Source organism: Rhinoderma darwinii, chromosome 3 (assembly GCF_050947455.1).
Source record: "Rhinoderma darwinii isolate aRhiDar2 chromosome 3, aRhiDar2.hap1, whole genome shotgun sequence".
In the NCBI taxonomy this organism is placed as follows: Eukaryota; Metazoa; Chordata; class Amphibia; order Anura; family Rhinodermatidae; genus Rhinoderma; species Rhinoderma darwinii.
Genome location: NC_134689.1, coordinates 27,535,938 through 27,559,410, shown reverse-complemented (window position 1 = coordinate 27,559,410; position 23,473 = coordinate 27,535,938). Strand labels below are relative to the sequence as shown.

Genomic DNA, 23,473 nt, shown 5'->3' with positions numbered 1-23,473 from the left:
GATCCGGATGGAAAATCTGCAGCAATTTTTCTATGTGTAAACATAGCCTAAAGGTCTTGGTATTTAGGCAGTGTATTCTGGGCAATAAGTCTGTCTAAAATTACTCAGTTGTTCAGCTTAAAGAGGCTCTGTCACCATATTATTAGTGCCCTATCTCCTACATAATGTGATGAGCTATTTTTAACATGTTAGGAGCGATTTTAGCTTTATGCTAATGACTTTCTTAATGCCCAACTGGGCATGTTTTTACTTTAGACCAAATGGGTGTTATAAAGAGAAGTGTATGACACTGACCAATCAGCGTCATACACTTCTCTCCATTCATTTAGTCAGCGCATAGGGATCCTGCTAGATCACTATGTGCGGTCTTATACTGACATATTAACGTTACTGAAGTGTTTAGATAGTGAATAGACATTCCTTCCAGCCAGGACGGGATGTCTATTCACAATCCCGATACTTCGGTAACGTTTCTGTGGTACTTACAGCAGAGCAGAGTGTAATCTCCCTGTAACCTGTCATTTACAGCATGATCTTGCGAGATTACGCTTGCTCTGCTGTAAGTACCACAGAAACGTTACCGCAGTATCGGGATTGTGAATAGACATTCCGTCCTGGCTGGAAGGATTGGTGCTATGTAGACAATGGAAAAAGCAACTCAAGCCATGTCATATTCATAACACTTAACAAGAATTTTTTAAGGGCTTGTAGAGCTATATTTTATTTTTATTTTTTTTACCTGGAATGGCTCTTCAAAGAGGCTCTGTCACCACGTTATAAGTGCCCTATCTTGTACATAATATGATCGGCGCTGTAAGGCAGGGTCCACATGGAGTTTTTTGCAGGCGGATTTTCCTCTGCCTGCACGCCGATTTTCGCTGCGTTTTTCGCCAGCGGTCATTGAGCGCCGCGGGCATAAAACGTCGAAGTACGCTTTCTCTGCCTCCCATTGATGTCAATGGGAGGTCAGAGGCGTAAGCGCGCGAAGATAGGGCATGTAAATCAATGGGAGGCATTTTCAGCGCGTTTTGAGCCTTATGTAGATTACAGCAGTGTTTTTTTATTTGGAAAAACAATCATTTTTGATGGAGTTATGACCTATCTTAGCTTTATGCTAATGAGTTTCTTAATGAACAACTGGGCGTGTTTTACTTTTTGACCAAGTGGCCATTGTGAAGAGAAGTGTATGACGATGACCAATCAGTGACCAATCAGCGTTATACACTTCTCTCCTTTCATTTACACGGCATATAGTGATCTTACTAGATCACTATGTGCAGCCACATACACACACACTAACGTTACTCAAGTGTACCAAGACTTAAAGAGGCTCTGTCACCAGATTATGAAATCCCTATCTCCTATTGCATGTGATCGGCGCTGCAATGTAGATAACAGTAACGTGTTTTTTTTTAAAAAACGATAATTTTTGGCCAAGTTATGAGCAATTTTTTATTTATGCAAATGAGCCTTTCTAATGGACAACTGGGTGTGTTTTCTCTTATTTCCAACTGGGCGTGTATTGTGTTTGTAAAATGTGGCGTGTTTACTTGTTTTACTAGCTGGGCGTTGTGAATAGAAGTGTATGACGCTGACATATGATGCTGACGTACACTTCTATTCACAACGCCCAGCTAGTAAAACAAGTAAACACGCCCAGATGTTACAAACACAATACACGCCCAGTTGGAAATAAGAGAAAACACGCCCAGTTGTCCATTAGAAAGGCTCATTTGCATAAATATAAAATTGCTCATAACTTGGCCAAAAATGATCGTTTTTTTAAAAAAAAAAAACACGTTACTGTTATCTACATTGCAGCGCTGATCAAATGCAATAGGAGATAGGGATTTCATAATCTGGTGACAGAGCCTCTTTAATAGACATCACTGCCAACCAGGACGTGATGACTATTCAGAATCCTGACACTTCGCTAACGTTTGTGTCATTTACAGCACAGCACATCGAGATAACACTGGGCTGTCATTTACAGCGTAATCTCGCGACATTACGCTTGCTGTGCTGTAAAAGGTCAAAGTAAAACACGCCCAGTTGGTCATTAAGAAACTCATTAGCATAAAGCTAAAATAGGTCATAACTCCGTCAAAAATGATAGTTTTTCTAAATAAAAAACATTGCTGTAATCTACATTACAGCGCCGATCACATCATGTACAATATAGGCCACTTATAATGTGGTGACAGAGCCTCTTAAATGAGCATGTAGAAGGTGAAGGTGATGTGTTGTGTTGTGATAATTTAATTTGAATGACAATAAAACTACAATTTTTCACTTAATCTTCTGCATTGTTTGCAGGCATTGAAACGCTGTCACCTGAAGAACACCATTGCACTCTGGCAATTACTCACCACTCTGAAGTCTGCACATCTTCTACATCTTAAAAGAGTAAGATGTAACTTTGTGTTAAGAATGTTCTAACACTACAAAGTTTTGGTCTTCAGTGAGTGTAGCTAAATGTTTGACAAACTTCTGACATGTCATAGTGACATGTCAGAAGATTGGATTGGTGGGGGTCCGAGCACTGAGACCCCCACCAATCGCTAGAACAAAGCAGCTGAAGTGCTCGTGTGAACGCTCAGCCGATTCGTGTCTGTTCGGCTTTTTCCAGAAATAAATGTATCGTGTACGGACTCAATAGAATGATGAATACCTATATAGTTATAGACCAAACGATAACGTTTCAAATGAACGTCCACATATAACAAAAAATATAGAATGAGTACCTATAACTGTACATGTGGACCTGTCACACATCCAAAAAGGAAGAAATAGAACAACAAGTACACATTTGTACCTTGTAATAATCACAATGCTTTATTGAAATACATATAAAAACATATTGGCCATCAAGACCTAAAATAGGACAAACAATTAAAATGCATAGATGTGGAGAACACTGAGGCTATGACAAATGAAGTATACACAGAATAGAGGAAGATCAAAAATCTATAAAATGTAACTCAGAAAGGCATGCTATATATGAAGGAATCCAAAGACCACAAGTGTGATGCATACTGCCATGCCTATACAATAGAACAAGTGCATGAACCAACAACGAGTATAAAGCGGGGAGAACACACAACACACGCTGGTATGTGTGTGAGTGTAAACATATAAGGTGTCCAGGGAGTAATCGCAGATCAAACCCGGTCCCAGGAACTATACGTACCAGTATGTGTCATAGTAAGCCTAAGGTGAACACCACACCGCGAGCCCCGACGCGCGTTTTGCGGTAGCTTTATCAAGGGGTACATAGAATGTCTATGAGTCCGTACTCCGATACATCAGCTTTCTGGAAAAAGCCAAACAGACACGAAGCGGCTGAGCGCTCACACGAGCGCATCAGCTACTTCGTTCTAGCAATTGGGTGGGGTCTCAGTGCTCAGACCCCCACCCATCAAAACTTCTGACATGTCACTATGACGGGTCAGAAATTTGTCAAACATTTAGCTAGACTTTAACAAACGTAGGAGACTAAGACCTCCCTAATATTATGTTTTTTTCAGGACCCTTTTGTTGATGTAGACCAAGCTTATAAGATGCAATTGGACAAGGAAGGGCAGCAACAACTCAATATTTTCCTGGAGCAAAATGGAACGAATGTCTTCCTGTTTGAATTGCATGAGATGATCATCATACAACTAAGGAAGCCAAACAGTGCTGATGATTTCAAACCTTGCTGGACGTAAGTTACATTACAATCTTCATTAAGAAGATATTAGCACGTTATTGCTGTTGATATTTTCTGAAATACGTCAACCAGCCATTTAGGTTTTCATCTTGTGTATTCAATGTACCGTATTTGTAGCCACGTCATAAAGGCCTGGTTCAATTTCCTGTTTAGGAATGATAACTTACATAGCATGCTTTTATTTATATAGAGACAATCCCAATTCATGTATAAATGAAGCATTAACAAAAATGTGCTATTAAAAAATTGGGGACCATCCCGCATGTGGTGCAGATCATGTAGAATGTATTTGTATCAATCATGGTTAGTATTGATTACTATACTAAGGGTAAGTTCAAATAATGGCGTATAAAATAGGCTAGGGCACTAGTTTAACAATCTACACCAAATCTTCAGCGAAATCCGCATGTGTTACATTGCAATGGATGAAATCTGTGGCAAACACCTGCCGCAAATAGTTACATCGTTTTTTTTCAACTCACTATGTCCATCGAGTTCAACCTTTTTATACTTACAATTCCCAGTTGATCCAGAAGAAGGCAAAAAATACTCTTTTTAACCCCTTCCCGACATTTGCCGTACATGTACGTCATGGAAAGTACTGACTTCCCGCATCTTGCCGTACATGTACGCCAAATGTTTGGGACCGGCTCAGAAGCTGAGCCGGTGCCATCATCACCGGATCTCAGCTGTATCTTACAGCTGACATCCGGCTGTAACGGCGGGGACCGAAATTAGCTTCGATCCCCGCCATTAACCCCTTAAGTGCAGCGCTCAAACGCGATCGCTGCACTTAAGGTGTTTGCAGCTCATCGGAACCCCAGTAATGAAATTGCCGGGGTTCCGGTGGCTGCAATGGCAACCGGAGGCCTAATACTGGCCTCCCGGTCTGCCTAGCACCGAAGCCGGTCAAGATCCGCCCGGCGGCGGAGCCTGATCGGCTTCCGTAGCTGCCGGCAAGATGGCGCCGGGTCAGGAGCTGATCCGGCGTCATCAGCGGTGGAAGTCAGCTGTACTGTACAGCTGACATCCACCTGTAACGGCAGGAACCGGAGCTAGCTCCGATCCCTGCCATTAACCCCTTCGATGCAGCAATCGAAAGCGATTGCTGCATCGTAGCGGTTACTAGCAGATCGCCAGCCCTGACAGGCAATCGGGACTGGCGACTGCTGTTATGGCAACAGGAGACACAATGGTCTCCTGCTCTGCCATTACGGAAGCCGATTTAGGCCCCGCCGGGAGGCGAAGCCTAATCGGCTTGCTGTCAGTGAATGACTGACAGATCTAATACATTGCACTACATAGGTAGTGCAATGTATTAGAAAAAAAAAAATCTGACCGTTGGACCTTCAAGTCCCCTAGTGGGACTTGAGAAAAAGTGTAAAAAAAGTATAAAAAAAGTGTAAAAAAAAAGTGCACAAAATAAAAGTTTGAAAACAGTAAAAGTTTCAAGTAATCAAATAAAACACAATCCCCCTTTTACTCTTATCAAGTCCTTTATTATTGAAAAATAATAATAAACCATATGTATTTGGTATCGCCACGACCGGAGGTATCAAAATATTATATTATTTATTGCACGCGGTGAACAGCGTAAAAAAAAACGTAAAAAACGTTACCAGAGTTTCTGTTTTTTGGTCACTTTGCCCTACAAATATTAGAATAAAAAGTGATCAAAAAGTCGCACGTATCCAAAAATGGTACCTATAAAAACTATAGCTCGTCCCGCAAAAAACAAGCCCTCATACACCTCCGTCGACAAAAAAATTAAAAAGTTATGGTTCTCACAACTTGGCGACAGAAAAAATACATTCTTTTTACAAAAGTAATTTTATTGTGCAAAAAGTTGTAAAACATAAAAAAGTGCTATAAATGAGGTATCGCCGGAATCGTACTGACCCGCAGAATAAAGTTAACATGTAATTTATAACGCATGGTGAACGCTGTATAAAAAAAAACGAAAAAAGCTGTGCCAGAATTGCGTTTTTTTGTTTACCTGGCATCCCAAAAAATAGGATAAAAGGTGATCAAAAAGTCGCATGTACCCCAAAATGGTACCAATAATAACTACAGCTCGTCCCTCAACAAACCAGCCCTCATACCGCTACGTCTATGAAAAAATAAAATTAGTTATGGCTTCAATAAGTCAGGAAATAAAAAATTATGCAGTTGTGCCCGAGGGGAACATTTCTTCTGTTTGAAGAGGCGATTTTTCAAGGACCTAAAATTAGGGAACCAGGAAAGGGAGGGCCCAAACATATCCGCTGGAAGCGACGGTGCCCGTATTATACCAGGACAACACTTTCCCAGCAAAATTCCCCAAACTACAAAGGCGCGGAGTGTGGACCAAAAGGGGTATAAGAAATGACACCATTTATCAGTGCGACACTGGCCTGTGCGGAAAGGATTGCTTCACAGCGTAACACACATCTATGGATTATTTTATTGTTTTTTTTTACCCCGTTATTATACCACCTGACTATGCCCCTTATATACTCCGCCCGGCTTACATATGCCCTACATTATAAACGGAAACACCAGTAAGACTCCAAACAAAACTACTACCAAGCAAAATCCACGCTCCAAAAGCCAAATGGCATTTCCTCCCATCTGAACCCTACAGCGTGCCCAAACAGCAGTTTCCTTCCACATATATGGCATCGTCATACCCGGGAGAACCCTTTTAGCAATTTTTGGGGTGTGTGTCTCCAGTGGCATAAGCTGGGCACAACATATTTGCCACTGAATGGCATATCTAGGGAAAAATATAAATTTTTAATTTGCACCATCCACAGCGCATTCATTTATGGAAAAGATCTGTGGGGTGAAAATGCTCACTACACCCCTTAATAAATGCCTTGAGGGGTGCAGTTTCCATAGTGGGGGTCACTTCTCAGGGGTTTATTTTTATTATTTCACATCTGAGCCTCTGCAGTTGTGAACCAATACTTTGTAAATCGCCAAATTAGGCCTCAATTTTACATGGTACGCTTTCACTCCTGAGCCTGGTCGACTGTCCAGGCAAGAGATTAGGGCCACATGTAGGGTGTTTCTAAAACCAGGAAACCCAGCATAATAATTAGAGAGCTGTCTCGTTATGGTGGCACAAGCTGGGCACCACATATTGTCCACATATCTGTGGAAAAAATCCCATTTTCACTCTGCAACATCGAGTTCACACTAATTTCTACAAAACACCTGCAGGGTTAACATGCTCACTACACCCGTAGGTAAATGCATTGAGGGGTGTAGTTTCCAAAATGGGGTCACTTCTGGGGGGTTTCCACTGTTTTGGGCCCACAGGCGCCCAGAAACCAATCCAGAAACATCTGCACTCCAAATGGCGGTCCTTCCCTTCTGAGCCCTGCCGTGTGCCCAAACAGCAGTTTATGACCACATATGGGGTATTGCCGTACTCGGTAGGAATTGCTTTACAAATGTTGGGTACTTTTTTTCCTTTATTTGTTGCGAAAATGAAAAAATTTGCGCTAAAGCTACGTCTTATTGAAGAAAAAGGATTGTTTTTATTTTCACTGCCCAATTCTAATAAATTCTATGAAACATCTGTGGGGTCAAAATGCTCACTACGCCCCTAGATGAATTCCTCAAGAGGTGTAGTTTCCTAAATGGTGTCACTTTTTTGGCGTTTTCATTGTTTTTTCCCCTCAGGGGCTTTGCAAATGTGACATGGCCGCCGCAAACCATTCCTGCTCAATGTGATCTCCAAAAGCCAAATAGCGCTCTTTCCCTTCTAAGCCAAGCCGTGTCTCCAAACAGCCGTTTATTACCACATGTGGGGCATTGTTTTACTCGGGAGAAATTGCTTTACAAATTTTGTGGTGCTTTTTCTCCTTCAGTCCTTGTGGAAATGAGTAAAAATAAGCTAAACCTACATTTTATTTGAAAAAATTTAGATTGTCATTTTCAGGGCCTATTTCCAATAATTTATGCAAAAAACCTGTTGGGTCAAAACGCTCACTATACCCCTAGATAATTTCCTCAATGGGCGTAGTTTCCAAAATGGGGTCACCTGTGGAGGGTTTTCACTGTTTTGTCCCCTCAGGGGCTTTGTAAATGTGACATGGCCTCCACAAACCATTCCTGCTAAACTTGAGCTCCAAAAGCCAAATAGCGCTCTTTCCCTTCTCAGCCTCGCCGTGTCTCCAAACAACCGGTTATTACCACATGTGGGGTATTGTTTTACTCGGGAGAAATTGCTTTACAAATTTTACGGTGCTTTTTCTCCTTTAGTCTTTGTGAAAATGAGAAAAAAAATCGCTAAACCTACATTTTCTTTGAAGAAATGTTGATTTTAATTTTCACGGCCTACTTCTAATAATTTCTGTAAAAAAGCTGTGCGGTCAAAATGCTCACTGTACCCCTAGATAATTTCCTTGAGGTGTGTAGTTTCCCAGATGGGGTCACTTTTGGGGGATTTTGACTGTTTTGGCACCGCAAGAGCCCTGACATGGTGCCTAAAATTTATTCTAACAAAAATAAGGCCCCAAAATCCACCAGGTGCTCCTTTGCTTCTGAGGCCGATGCTTCAGTCCAGTAGCACGCTACGGCCACATGTGGGATATTTCCTAAAACTGCAGAAACTGGGCAACAAATATTGAGTTGCATTTCTCTGGTAAAACCTTCTGTGTTATAAAAAAAATTGTACTAAATATTTATTTCTGCAAAAAAATATGAAATTTGTAAAATTCACCTCTACATTGCTTTAATTCCTGTGACATGTGTAAAGGGTTAAGACATTTTCTAAATGCTGTTTTGAATACTTTGAGGGGTGAAGTTTTTAAAATGGGGTGACTTTTTGGGGGTTTCTAATATATAAGGCCCTCAAAGCCACTTCACAACTGAACTGGCCCCTGTAAAAATGGCCTTTTGAAATTTTCTTGAAAATGTGAGAAATTGCTGCTAAAGTTCTAAGCCTTGTGATGTCATAGAAAAATAAAAGGATGTTCAAAAAACGATGCCAATCTAAAGTAGACATATGGGTGATGTTAATTAGCAACAATTTTGGGTGGTATAACTGCCTGTCTTACAAGCAGATACATTTAAATTGAGAAAAATGCTAATTTTTGCAATTTTTCGCTAAATTTTGGTGTTTTTCACAATTAAATACTGAACATATCGAGCAAATTTTGCCAGTAACATAAAGTCCAATGTGTCACGAGAAAACAATCTCAGAATCGCTTGGATAGGTGAAAGCATTCCGGAGTTATTACCACATAAAGTGACACATGTCAGATTTGAAAAATGAGGCTCGGTCAGGAAGGTCAAAAGTGGCTAAAGAGGGAAGGGGTTAAATGGCAGAGACCCACCATAGAAGGAAAAAAAATCCTTACAGACCCCTGCTGGCAATCGGACACATCCCTGGATCAACGTTCTCCATTAATAACAATAACCCTGTACAGTATATTGTGGTTTACAAGGAAGATCTCTAACCTTTTCTTTAATCTATCTGCACTTTCAGCCATTCCCAAATCCTGTGGAAACACATTTCATAACTTGACAGTTCAGACAGTAATGTTTTCGAACTTTGTGACCAAAATTTCACTGCTTTTAACCATAAGGCCTGACCCGTGTTCTCTGCTGGGTCTGCAAAAATATATATTTTTTTGCAATTGTTTTTATAGAGACCATTTACAATTTATAAAGATATCATATCACCCCTTCCCCTTTCTATAGTAAATACATTTACTTTTGATAACCTATCTTCATAACGGAGATCTTCAATACCATTGTATTAATTTGGTTGCCCGTCTTTTAACTCTCTCCAGTACTCTGATATCTTTTTTTATGGACTGGTGCCGAAAAACAGACTGTATACTAAAAATGCAGGCACACCAGTGCATAATGGGTAAAATAATACGTTCTTCTCTAAAAGCAATGCGTTTCCTAATATAAACAATATCTTGTTGGCTTTTGATGCAGCAGTCTGGCATTGCATGCTTATAATTTAGTTTATTAGCAATTACACACAAATCCTTCTCCATTGTAACCTCATGCAATACTGATCCACTAAAGGTAGAAATGCTCATATAAAAAAAGGTGATAGAGATGTTGTCACAGCTGAAGCGGAATAGTCGACACCGCTAGATAGACGTAATAAATAGATGATAGACGTTAAAAAAATAATATTACAAGTGTTTTAAAAAAAAAGAAAGAAAGGGCTTCTTCACACGGCTTATTTTCAGGTGTATTTTGGAGCGTAAAACGCTTGTATTACGCGCCAAAATATACTTTATTTCAATTGGAAATACACGGTGTAGTTCATATGAGGCATATTTTTGTGATGTTGAATTAAGAATAACACCTCGTAAATATACACCTCCTAAAAAAGAAGTTGCATGTAACTTATGGCGTTTTTGGAGCCGAGTTTCCTTTGACAGTACAAAAAAAATACTTACAAAAATATGCCTCAAAATACGCTTGCAAACACCAAAAACGCTTTGAAAATCCACTCCAAGAACGCCTGGATTCAGACGTTTTTTCCCCTTGAAATCAGCCCCGTATTTTCCTGCCACAAACATATGCCGTGTGAAAAAAATCGGCAGGCTCTTTCTTTGAGCGGTTTCCACCTCTGACCACACATTCAAATCAATGGGAGGCAGAAAAACCTGTGGCGCTCATTTGCAGCGTTTTTTGCATTCGATTCATAGGCTAAAAATAAAGCTTAAACTGTAACTAAACGTTTGACAAACTTCTGACATGTCGTAGTGACATGTCAGAAGTTTTGATTGGTTGGGGTCCGAGCACTGAGACCCCCACCAATCGCTCAAATGAAGCGGCAGAAGCGTTCGTGTGAGCGCTCAGCCGCTTCGTGTCTGTTCGGCTTTTTCCGGAAATCAATGTATTGGAGTACGGGCTCATAGACTTTCTACTGAGCCCGTACTCTGATACATTGATTTCCGGAAAATGCCGAACAGATGCGAAGCGGCTGACCGCTCACACGAACGCTTCTGCCGCTTCGTTTGAGCGATTGGTGGCGGTCTCAGTGCTCGGACCCCAACCAATCAAAACTTCTGTCATGTCACTATGACATGTCAGAAGTTTGTCAAACGTTTAGTTACACTTTCTGCCTCAAAATTCCTCCAGATTTTTTTTCTGCCAGACAATAAACGCTGTGTGAACGTCTTAAAAACTAAATATACTAGATTTTGTTTTTACTTAGAGCTGTTTGCAGCAGTAATAATACATTGCATCTCTACTCCCATTTTGCTGTGTTTCATCCCTAGTTTAAACTGTCTGAAATTTTTTATTGCAGTCTAAGAGAAGTATTGGGACCTCTTCTTGATCGCAAAAATGTCTCTTTCCCTGAAATGGAAAACAACTTCCCGGAGCAGATTACACTCGCCCACTGCACAGTTGCATGGAAGATTGCAGCCTCCAAGAAATGGGATCGTCTGTAAAGTTATAAAAGCTCCTGTTAATTCTCGTGATTCCCTGGATTGATGCTGCTCACTCAGGCGTTTATACTTTTTTTTTTTTTAATGATAAATTGTATACTGGAATACTATAGATTTTGTAAGAAAATTATTAAAAATGGGGATCAGCAATATATAGAGAGAAATATTACAAACAGGGATCACAATAAAGTACACAATCATCATGCAACAGATTTTCTAATTTACCATGTATATACCATAGCGATAACTCTCATATATGATGTGTACTGCATATAATAACTATCATAATATGACGGATATGTGCTGTACATCATAACAATCATACTATGCCATACAGAGCAATTACATGTAATAAACTGAAGACGCATAACACATACCACAACATTTCATAGTATAAATCTACATAAAATAACTTGGCAAATAGTTTGCAGTGACCAGGTCTTCTCCATTCATACACGAGGCTGCTTTCAAAAGTTTACTGGTCGCTCTTGGAAACAGACAGCAATATGTCTCCACTCCAGAAATAAAATATTTTTGATCAAAAACCACTTGGTAAGTCTGTAAGCATGTTAAGGCATTTATCATTTACATGGGACCAAAATAATTCAGGCTAAAAAAAAAATACAGAACATCCCATACAGACCATAAAAAGCCACATATAGACCAGATCATATGGTACAACATACTGACCAGACAATGTCATACAAGATACAGACCAGACCAAACAATATACAGACTGGCTTTAACCATAAATTAAGCACAGTTAGGGTATGTTCACACAGCTTATTTTCGTAAACGGACGAAAAAAGGTTGAAAAATCGGAAGCAGAACGCCTCCAAACATCTACCCATTGATTTCATGGGGGAAATACGGCGTTCTGTTCCGACGGGCTGTTTTTTTACGTGGCCGTTTTGAAAAACGGCCGCGTAAAAAAACGCCTGTGAAAAAGAAGTGCATAGCCTTTTTTCATTGACTCTATAGAAAAACGGCCGTGAAAAACGTGAGTTTGAATAAAAAACGTCTGAAAATCAGGAGCTGGTTTCCCTTGAAATTAGCTCCGTATTTTCAAACGTTTTTGATTTTGCGTGTGAACAGTAACTGCCATAGGGAACAAAACATACTGGTCAGGTTTTTGTGTTTTCTTATCTATCAGGTAACTATATAGTCTTAAATAATCATGCTTTTAAAAGGCCATATACTTGTGACGCACTAATACTATATTTTATACTGAAAGACAAAGTTTACATGCACAGTATATATTTAGGCTTTAACCATATTTTGCAGGTTTACCTCTCCCAGGAGATTGCTTTGGCCTATACAAGGCACCTACCTCAGTAGGAAGTTTGCCAACATTGCTAAACTGTGAATAACTTACAGATATTCCTGGTTTACTTCTAGTACTTTTATTTTGCTTTCTTTTTATTTGTATGTGCCAATTACAACTAGCAATGTCTTTGCTTCCATTAAAAATGTTGTGCATTTGTTTCTTATTTAGAGTAAAGTTCATTTGTATTCAGAAGTGTATTCTTTATTATTTCTAATAGCAATTATAGTGACGCATACCTGTGCAGAGCAGTCTTCAAAGCCACCATCTCATGTTAACCCTTCCTGACATCTGCCGTATATGTTAAACCAAAAACGACCCAAATAGGAACATAGAGACCAAGAAAGTCTTCATATATGTATTTAAAAATATTGTTTTATTTCCACATCTTAAAAACAACATAAATATGTCAACAGTTAAGAAAAACTAGCCAAGATGATGTCAGCATAAAAAGAAGTACAACACTGCCGCTGATAGTAAGTAATACATAGTTGGACTGACTCTAAAAATGCATAATCAAACCTAGTATGATGCAGCGATTTTAGTGACCTAAAAAGAGGCATTATGAAATCATAAAAAGTGTCAATTACATGTCAATGGAAGTGTGAACAAAAAAGTTACATCTCAGACAGATTGACACAAACTTAACCCCTTCCCCCTGCTTGCATTCTGGGCCCTAATGACCAAGCCATTTTTTACGTTTTTCCATTGTCACATTTGAAGAGCGATAACTTTTTTATTTTTGCGTCTTGTTTTTTGCGGGACAAGTTGTACTTTTTAATAGCACCATTTTGGGGTACATATAATTTATTCATTAACTTTTATTAACTTTTTTTTGGGGGGGGATAGAAGAAAACCTGAAATTTCACCACTCTTTTTTTTGCGCCCTAAATCTACGTCGTTTACCGTGTGGCATAAATAACACAATAACTTTATTCAGCGGGTTGTTACGATTGCAAAGATACCAAATTTGTATCGATTTTGTATGTTTTACTACTTACACAGTAAAAACACTTTTTTTTCAAAATTATTTGTTCTTGCATTTCCATATTTGAAGACTCATAACTATTTTATTGTTCCGCCGATGCAGTTGTATGAGGGATTTTTTTTCGCGGGACGACGTGTAGTTTTTATTGGTACCATTTCAGAGTAGATTCGACATTTTGATCACTTTTTATCACATTTTTTTAAAGTCAGGATTAACAGAAAACCAATTTTTCCATAGTTTTTTATTTTATTTTTTACGGCGTTCACCGTGCGGGTTAAATAATGTAACAAATTTATAGTAGGGGTCGTTACGGATGCGGCGATACCAAAAATGTGTAACTTTTTTGCTTTATTTTTATTTATTTTTTAATTCTTTTATTTTCATTTTTCAAACACCATGAAGATAGTGCTGACATAAACAGCACAGACATCGGCACACAGGCCAGTAAGTACCGTGTTTCCCCGAAAGTAAGACAGTGTCTTACTTTCTTTTTATCCCCAAAAGCCCCACTATGTCTTACTTTCGGGGTATGTCTTATATTGGAAAAAAATAGTCGAATTATTTTTTATTTTTTTTTCACAAACTTTATTTAACTGTTTTACATTTTTTTTTTTAGTCCCACCAGGGGACTTCACTATGCGATGTGCCGATCGCATATATAATGCTTTGGTATACTTAGTATACCGAAGCATTATTGCCTGTCAGTGTAAAACTGACAGGCAACCTATTAGGTCATGCCTCCGGCTCTGTCAAACACATTAAATGCCGCTGTCACTATTGACAGCGGCATTTAATGGGTTAAACTGCCGGAATCAGGAGGCGGCATTGACAAGTGCAGGGGACAGCGCGGTGACGTATGGAGAGGGGGGCGGCGCGGAAGTGGGCAGGAGGCGGCAATACCCCCGTGTTTCCCCGAAAGTAAGACATATGTCTTACTTTCGGGGTACGGCTTATATTAGCCGACCCCCCTGAAACCCCCGATACGTCTTACAATCGGGGGTGTCTTACTATCGGGGAAACACGGTATGATAACAATAAGTGCAATGCAAGAGATATAATACACAGCTCTGGCCGTCGTCTGCATCAATCCGGAAAAAACAGCAAATTTTATACATCCCGAACCAGCAGCCATGCATAAAACCCAAGGACAGACTAGAAATATAGAAGAACAGGAAAGAAGGGGGGATAGAGGGAAAGGAAAAGGGAGGTAGGGGAGGAAGCTAACCTTACACACATAAATCTAGGAAGCGCATCAGGCGGCCATAATGGTCCTATACTCCACGGATGATTGGAATCGAATCCACTCACGCCACGTTTGGATAAATTTGGCATGAGCTCCTCTCATTGATGCCGTGAGGTCCTCCATTCTCATGATCTCCTGGATCTTGCCGAACCACATGTCCACTGTAGGCGGACAGGTTTGTCTCCATAACACGGGCACACAAGCCCTAGTGGCGTTCACCAAGTGGCGAACCACCGAGCGTCGGTACGTAGATAAGGGGACCTAACACAAATGGAGCAGGAACAGAGCCGGAGAACGCGGAAGGGGAAAGTCCGTAAATTTAGAAGAAATGCGCCACACCTCAGACCAGAAGTCTGACAGCTGCGGGCACCCCCAAAAGATGTGCAAAATCGTGCCCACCTGGCCCCCGCATCTCCAACACAACGGAGAGACCGCCGGAATCATTGCAAGCAATCTGGAAGGCACCCTATACCAACGCGACAGGATCTTAAAACCTGCTTCTTGAAATTGGCTGGCCATGGATGATTTGTGTGACATGGTAAACAGACGGTCCGTCGGTTCTGCAGTGAATGTAAGACCTAAGTCCCTCTCCCAGCAACTCAAATATGAAGGTGTGGGAAGAGTAGAGGGGGAGATCAGCGCATAGAGCCTGGACAATGAGTGGCGCACCGAGGTCGTGCCCCTGCATAGTCGTTCGAAAGGTGTGCAGTTTCGCAAATATGCCTGAGGGTTAAGTAGAGATGTAATGAAATGTCTTAACTGGGCGACCTGCCAGGGGTTAAAGGAGATGGGTTCTAACAAGGATGACAGCTGTGAACCGGTCATCCAAGCCGAATCCTGTATAAAATTATCCGCATAGCCCTTGCCCGCCCTCATCCAGTGTCGGAAGAGGCCCCCCTCCTGTCCCGGTGGAAATGCCGGGTTGCCCAAGATAGGGAACAAGAGCGATGGGGACAGAGAGATCTCCTTCCGAGAGAAGAGCCGGGACGCGACCGCCAAGGTGGGCCCTATTGTCGGATGCATTTGAGCCGAGAGGGGAACCTGTGTGCCTAACCAAGGCAGAGCCTGCAACGGGACCTCAAAGAAGGACTGTTCCATAGACACCCACTGTTTGACCCCCGTGTGCCTGAACCAGTCCAATATTCGTGCCAAATGAGAGGCCTGGTGATAGGAGACAAAATCTGGGAGACCAATGCCACCATCGCACTTGGCACGAAAAAGCATGGACCGCACGATGCGTGCTGGCTTCCCCACCCATATAAATCTGTGGAGTAGTTACAACAGGGCTTGGAAGAAGGGACGGGGGACATATACCGGCAAGGCCTGTAATAGATACAAAATCCAGGCAGAATGTTCATCTTAAAGATGGCACATCTACCAAACCAGGTGAAGGTGCCCGACGTCCAGGACTCTAAATCGCTCTTCACCCGTTGAAGAAGCGGAGGGTAATTCACCGCGTAAAGGCGAGATAGGTCTCCGGTCAGCCGGATCCCCAGGTATTTAAGGGAATCCCTGGCCCACTTAAAAGAGAAGGACTCCGACAGCTCATCCACCAGGGACTGCGGCAATGAGATGTTGAGAGGCTCCGATTTCTGGTAATTGATCTTAAAGTTAGAAAGTTTCACGTATCTACTCAGCTCCGCCAACAGGTTGGGTAAGGAGATTCTGGGGGCAGTGAGAAAAAAAGAGCAGGTCATCCGCATAGGCGGCCACCTTATGGCACTGTCCTCCCAAAGAAACACCCGCTATGTCCGGATTGGAGCGAATGTGGCACAAAAAAGGCTCCAAACACAAAATGAAAATTAAGGGAGACATGGGACAACCCTGCCTCGTGCCGTTGGAGATAACGAGCGAGGAGGAGAAGTGGCCGTTCACCTTAACCTGTGCCGTGGGTGAGGAGTAGAGACTCGAAATCCACTGCATCATATGGGAACCCAGCCCTACATGCCGCAGTGTAGCCAACATAAAATCCCAGTTGACCCTGTCGAAGGCCTTCTCCGCATCCGTAGAGAGGAAGCATTTGGGCAGGGATGTGACGGCCGCCTGATATATCAAATTAATAGCCCGCGTAGTGTTATCCCGAGCCTCCCTCAATGGCATAAAACCCGCCTGGTCATTATGGATCACGTCATGTAATTTTTTTTATTTTTTATTTTTTTTTACGTCATGTAGTAGCGGAGTCATCCTGTGTGCCAAAATTTTTGCAAGCAGCTTCAAATCGACATTCAACAATGATATGGGACGATAATTCTGACACAAGGATGGGTCCTTCCCTTCTTTGGGTATCACCGTGATATGTGCCCTCAACGTGTCCTTAGGAAGGGCCCTCTCCTCCGTGAGCTAATTGAATGCATGTAGAAAATTAGGGGAAAGCAGTTCCGAACAGGCCTTATAATAAGGCAGTGAGAACCCGTCCGGGCCCGGCGCCTTTCCCGAAGGCGAGTCTTTCAGTGCCCATGACCACTCCTCCGGGGAAATAGGAGCCTCCAGTGCAGCAGTAGCCCCCTGGGGGATACATTTCATCCCTGAGGACCGGAGATATGACTCAATCCTCTCCATGTGACCCCCTCCCCCCGAAGGAAGGCCCAGGAAGGTCATAAAGAGAGTGATAATAAGCCCGAAAGGTCTCCGAGATGTCATATGGAAGCTACCTGTGCCGACCCTGTGGGGTCTGTACCCGAGGGACATAGGTGCGCATACGTGACTTCCTCAACGCCCTAGCCAGAGATCTGCTCGGTTTATTACTGTACTCATAAAAATGCCTTCTACATTTAAGGAGGCTCTAGCTTTGGAAAGACAGAGCGAGCGAACCTGCTCTCTCAACTGCCCCAGTTCCGCTCCCACCACCCAATCCTGAGAGACCTTATGCGACTGCTCCAGTGTGTGTTTGCGGTTCAGGAGGTCCCTGAGATGTGCCGCCCGCTCCCGCTTCAATTTGGCCCCGATACGGATGAAGGAACCGCGCACCACACACTTATGTGCCTCCCATACACAAAGCGGGTCCACCCCTGACGCGGCGTTCGTAGCAAAATATTCAGTGAGATCCCTGTGGATCTCTGACACCACCGTCGAATCCTGCAGGAGCGCTTCATTCAGACGTCACTGCCAGGAACGAGGGCGCGCCTTCGGCAGAGTAAGGGAGAGGGTGATAAGAGCGTGGTCCGAAAACGTGATGTTATCTATGGAGGCAGAAGCGAGGTCGGGGAGGTGGGAGTGACGTAAAAATAAATAATCTAAACGGGAATATGAATTGTGAGGGGCCGAGTAGAAAGTGTAGTCCCTGGTCGAGGGATGCATGAGCCGCCATGAGTCGACCAGTTGGTGCTCATGTAACAGCCGACGCATTCGGCGATGTGCCGCCCTGGATAAGGACGAATGTCCCCTTGAGGAGTCTAACGTGGGATCTAAAGTGGCATTCAAGTCTTACCCCAGTATCAGAGTGCCTTCAAGAAAGTCATCCAACGCAACCAACACCCTTTCTAAAAATGCAACCTGACCGGTGTTAGGGAGGTAGTACGAGGCCAGAGTGAACAAGGTGTTATCCAGCCTACCTTTCACAAAGAGGTACCGACCTGCTCCATCAGTGCGTGTCTCCAGATGTTCCCAGGGAAGAGAGCAAGAAATCAAGATGGAGACCCCCTTAATCTTGGAGTCAGGGGATGTACTACAATAGCCCTCCGGGAAGTTGGAATCGGCAAGTTTCGGTACGTTGTCGGACCGGAAGTGAGTCTCCTGTCGGAAAGCGACTTGTGCTTTTTTCTTCCAGAGGAGACGGAGAATGGAGGACCTCTTTTCTGGGATATTCAGGCCCTGCGCATTCAAGGAAACAATGGTTAAGGCAGACATATTAAGAGGGGCGGAGGATGACAGAGGGAAAAAGGGAAACGGAAGAGAAAGAAAAAGAGAAAGACCCCTTCAAGGGGGCACAAAGATCCGGAGCAATGAAACTGCACTTACCCCTCTACTAGCGGAGTGCAAAACCCCTCAACAACTCGTCGTGGGCTGTGTCGCCCTCAGAAGGAAACCTACTGACCGCGCCCTGCTTAACCGTCTAGCTGCAGACCCCACTTGTGCAACCTTTAGGGTATGTGCACACACACTAATTACGTCCGTAATTGACGGACGTATTTCGGCCGCAAGTCCCGGACCGAACACAGTGCAGGGAGCCGGGCTCCTAGCATCATACTTATGTACGATGCTAGGAGTCCCTGCCTCTCCGTGGAACTTCTGTCCCGTACTGAAAACATGATTACAGTACAGGACAGTTGTCCTGCAGAGAGGCAGGGACTCCTAGCATCGTACATAACTATGATGCTAGGAGCCCGGCTCCCTGCACTGTGTTCGGTCCGGTACTTGCAGCCAAAATACGTCCGTCAATTACGGACGTAATTAGTGTGTGTGCACATACCCTTAGACATACTGAACAAAAATTCCCGGTTAAATCCGCCAGTCAAGCCGTCCTTAGTATCTTTGGATGGTCACCTGCAGAAGTAAAGGGGGTTAAGTGCAAACAACAGGCCAATCATGGCCTATGCCCTTAGACGGAACACTCAGCATCACCGGCATACATGAAGGACAGTCAGTCTCTGCGAGGAGAACGCAGTCAGGGGGTCCGGAAATTGCTCGGCACATCTCTGGAGCGAGACAGGGGTGGGCGCACATAATCCTGGTAAGGACCTCCCCTGGTGAAGAGTGCTTCCGGGGGTTCCGTCTAGTCCGGTATCCGCACCGGGGAGATCTCCAATAACCGAAAGGCCTCCTCTAGGTCCCCAGGAGACCGGACAGCAAATGAATGTCCTTGTCTGCGGAGAATAATATGAAAGGGGTGTCCCCATCTGTAGGTGGCTCCTGCCGCCTTAGTGGCCTCCAACAGAGGGCGTACGGTCCGTCGCCTATGGAGGGTCAACCTGGAAATTTCCGGCAGTACGGTGATCTCACAACCCTCAAAGGGAACGCTTCCCTTCTCCCAAGCTCTCCGAGCGATATCTTCCTTCTGCTTGTAGAAATGAACTCTACATATGACGTCCTGGGGGCGATTACCCTCTCTAGCCTGTGGGCCCGCCAGCCTGTGAACTCTGTCCATTTCAATGGCCATATCACGTGGCCTGTCCAGGAGTTTGTTAAAAATATGCGTTACCGCACCATATAAGCCATCCGGGGGCACAGATTCCGGAATGCCCCGTAATTTCAGGTTATTTCTTCTCCCCCTGTTTTCTACATCGTCGAGATGCAATGAGAAGTCTCGCGTTTGAGTGGACTGAGTGTCCATGGTGCGGGAAAGTACGGAGATGTCCATAGTGTGAACAGCATCGTGGCGCTCTAGGGCCTCTACCCATGCAACCAGGGATCGAACCTCCTGCGAGACAGCGCCAATGGCCTTGTGCTTTTCTTCCAGGCGCGAGAGTCGTAGGTCCAAATCAGACTTGGTGGGGAGCACCCGCACCATCTCCCACAACTCTGCTAGGGTCCGTTCCATGGAGAGCGGGAGTCGCTGGTAATGAGCCGTCTAATGCTCCCCCAAACCCGCTGGCGGGTTGGACGAACCCCTCAAAATTGCTGGCGTCCCCTGACTAAACTGCTGAAAGTCCGGAGGGGGATACTGCTACGAGGCGGCCTGACAAGATGGCGCCGGGACTGTACTTCCCCGCGAGGACATGCGGTCCTCGCCCTGCTCTGCCACGTGCTGGAGGGGAGGAAAATCTTCCGCCGGATCTGTACCGATCCCCGAGAGCCCACTGCTCCCTGCGCTACCTCCGTGGACATGCTGACCGAGTCCGAGGGCCGGGAGCTGCTGTGCGGTCTTACCGGCTCAGCGAGGTAGGAAGGCGGCGAGCGCCCACGTGGTGGCGGGGTCCGGCTGCGGCCTGGAGGAGGAATGGATGCCCGCGGCGTAGAAGATCCGTCCTGAGTGGAGCGAAGGTACCGGCTGATGGATGAAGCGCCAGGAGTGACCGAGTGGCTCTTACGACTTCTCCCCTTTGTCATCGTGTGCAGGGATCAGGTTAGTGAGCCCGTACGGGCGATTTACTGTAATCGGGGTCCGGAGCTCCAGAGAAACACATCCTCACACCGCCATGCCAAAGCCACGCCGCCTCGCACCATTGTGTTTTTTTTTTAATAGTAAAGCATTTTGTAAGGGGAAAAAGTGGGTTTTTCTTTTTTTTTTTTCACTTTTTTTTTTATTAACTTTATTCAACTTTTTTACTAGTCCCACGAGGGGACTTCACTATGTGATCCTCCGATCGCTATTATAATACACTGCAATACTTTGTATTGCAGTGTATTACTGCCTGTCCGTTTAAAACGGACAGGCATCTGCTAGGACATGCCTCTGGCATGACCTAGCAGGCATTCGCTACAGGCAGACCTGGGGGCCTTTATTAGGCCCCCGGCTGCCATAGAAGACACAGACACTCGGCGATCTTATCGCCGGGTGTCGGTGGGAGAGAGAGGGAGCTTTCTCCCTCTCTCGATAACCACTCAGATGCGGTGCACGCTATTGAGCACCGCATCTGAAGGGTTAAACGGGTGAGATCGATACTTATATCGATCTCACCCGGACGAGCAGGGACGCCCCCAGCCATCAGCTACCTCTGGCAGCTGAGAGCAGGGAGATTTGACGGCTCCCTGCTCTATTTACTTTATTCTAATGCAGCGCCATGGAATGGCGGCGCTGTAGAATAAAGCCCAGTAATGACCGCCGTGAAAAGGCTTATCGGCGGTCATTAAGGGGTTAATAGTAAATTCAATAGAATACAGATGATCTAGATCAGGGGTCTCAAACTTGGCCAGGTAAGTGGGCTGCATTTAGAAAAAATGTGAAGTGGTTGGGCCGCATTACTTTCAAATTTGATACAATACAAAATTATTGTTAATCAATTAGTTATTTGAACTACTACAACACTACATTATAATAATACTGCTAGGTTTAAAATTTGAGATGTTTCTCCACGTGCTTATTTCAACAATCCAGTTTTCCAGTTTAAGTGTCGCTAAATGCAGTCCGGCGGCTCAGTTAGCAGCGTTTGGCAGACACACATGTCAAGATTGGGCAGCCCCTTTTTGATAGTGGCACAGTGCCCTCAGTGGATGCTGCCGCAGTGCCCTCTGTGGATGCTGCTGCAGTGCCCTCTGTGGATGCTGCCACAGTGCCCTCTGTAGATGCTGCCACAGAGTCCTCTGTAGATGTTGCCACAGTGCCCTCTGTAGATGCTGCCACAGTGCCCTCTGTAGATAATGCAACACACCCCTAGATAATGCCACAGTGCCCTCTGTAGATAATGGCACAATGCCCTCTGTAGATAATGCAACACACCCCTAGATAATGCCACAGTGCCCTCTGTAGATGCTGCCGCAGTGCCCGCTGTAGATGCTGCCGCAGGGCCCTCTGTAGATGATGCCGCAGAGTCCTCTGTAGATGCTGCCACAGAGTCCTCTGTAGATGCTGCCACAGTGCCCTCTGTAGATAATGCCACAGTGCCCTCTGTAGATAATGCAACACACCCCTACATAATGCCACAGTGCCCTCTGTAGATAATGCCATAGTGCCCTCTGTAGATAATGCAACACACCCCTAGATAATGCCACAGTGCCCTCTGTAGATAATGCCACAGTGCCCTCTGTAGATAATGCAATACACCCCTAGATAATGCCACAGTGCTCTCTGTAGATAATGCCACAGTGCCCTCTGTGGATGCTGCCACAGTGTCCTCTGTGGATGCTGCCACTGTGCCCTCTGTGGATGCTGCCACTGTGCCCTCTGTGGATGCTGCCACTGTGCCCTCCGCGGATGCTGCCACAGTGCCCTCCGCAGATGCTGCCACAGTGATGTCAGAGGCTTGCCCAGAGCTGGAGTCCCGGAGCAGAGCCGCTTCTATCACTCTGCCTGGGATTCCAGCTCTGCTCCTGACATCACTGTTAATATATGGACAGAGATGTCAGGGGCAACCCCAGAGCTGGAGTCCCGGGCAGACTCTGTGGAATTCTCTGACATCGCTGTCCATATATGGACAGTGTGTCAGGCTCTTCCTGGGACTCCAGCTGTGCTCCTGACATCACTAGACACCAATGTCAGGGAATTCCACTGAATCCTGGAGCGGAGCCGATACTAGCGCTCTACCCGGGTCTCCGCTCTGGGGAAGTCCCTGACACACTGTCCACATATGGACAGTGATGTCAGGGAATTCCACAGAGTTCCGGAGCAGAGCATATACTAGCGCTCTGCCCGGGACTCCGGCTCTGGGAAAGCCCCAGACATCGTGTGTCCAAACATGGACACCGATGTCAGGGAATTCGACAGAGTCCCGGAGCAGAGTCTATGCTAGCGCTCTGCACGGGACTCCGGCTCTGGGGAAGCCCCAGACATCGCTGTTCATGTGTGGACAGTGAGGTCAGGGAATTCCAGAGTCTCGGAGCAGAGCCGATACTAGCGGCTGTGTCCCGCGGGCCGCAGATGACAGCCCCAGGGGCCGCATGTGGCCCACGGGCCACGTGCTTGAGACCCCTGATCTAGATCAAGCATAAGATATATGGCTTTGCATCATACAAGGTGAGGAAGAGAAGAGCCAGGGTCAGTTAGTCACTAAATAGTTTCTGCATGTGTACTACGCAGTATATATACAGAAACTATTTTGTGACACTGATAAGTCTTCATACTAACTAACCCTGGCTCAGTCAATTTACTGTCTACTTTACCTGGCTTTTCTCCTCTTTCTCTCCTTATATGATGCAAAGCCATATATCTTATGCTTGATACACATTATCTTCTGTATTCTATTGAGTTAGTGTCAAT

At 44.5% G+C, this 23,473-nt stretch overlaps 1 protein-coding gene across 2 annotated transcripts in view; it reads left to right on the top strand.

Moving 5' to 3' along the window:
* RNF213 (ring finger protein 213) overlaps nucleotides 1–12,624 on the top strand; it is a 223,487-nt gene extending 210,863 nt beyond the window's left edge. For both annotated transcript variants that reach the window (XM_075856189.1, XM_075856188.1), the window contains exons 64-66: nucleotides 2,317–2,406; nucleotides 3,528–3,706; nucleotides 10,986–12,624. In XM_075856189.1, the coding sequence (XP_075712304.1) occupies nucleotides 2,317–2,406; nucleotides 3,528–3,706; nucleotides 10,986–11,130 (414 nt within the window). In that variant the 3' untranslated portion in view covers nucleotides 11,131–12,624. The remainder of the gene's footprint in view (nucleotides 1–2,316; nucleotides 2,407–3,527; nucleotides 3,707–10,985) is intronic.
* Nucleotides 12,625–23,473: the final 10,849 nt, after the last annotated feature.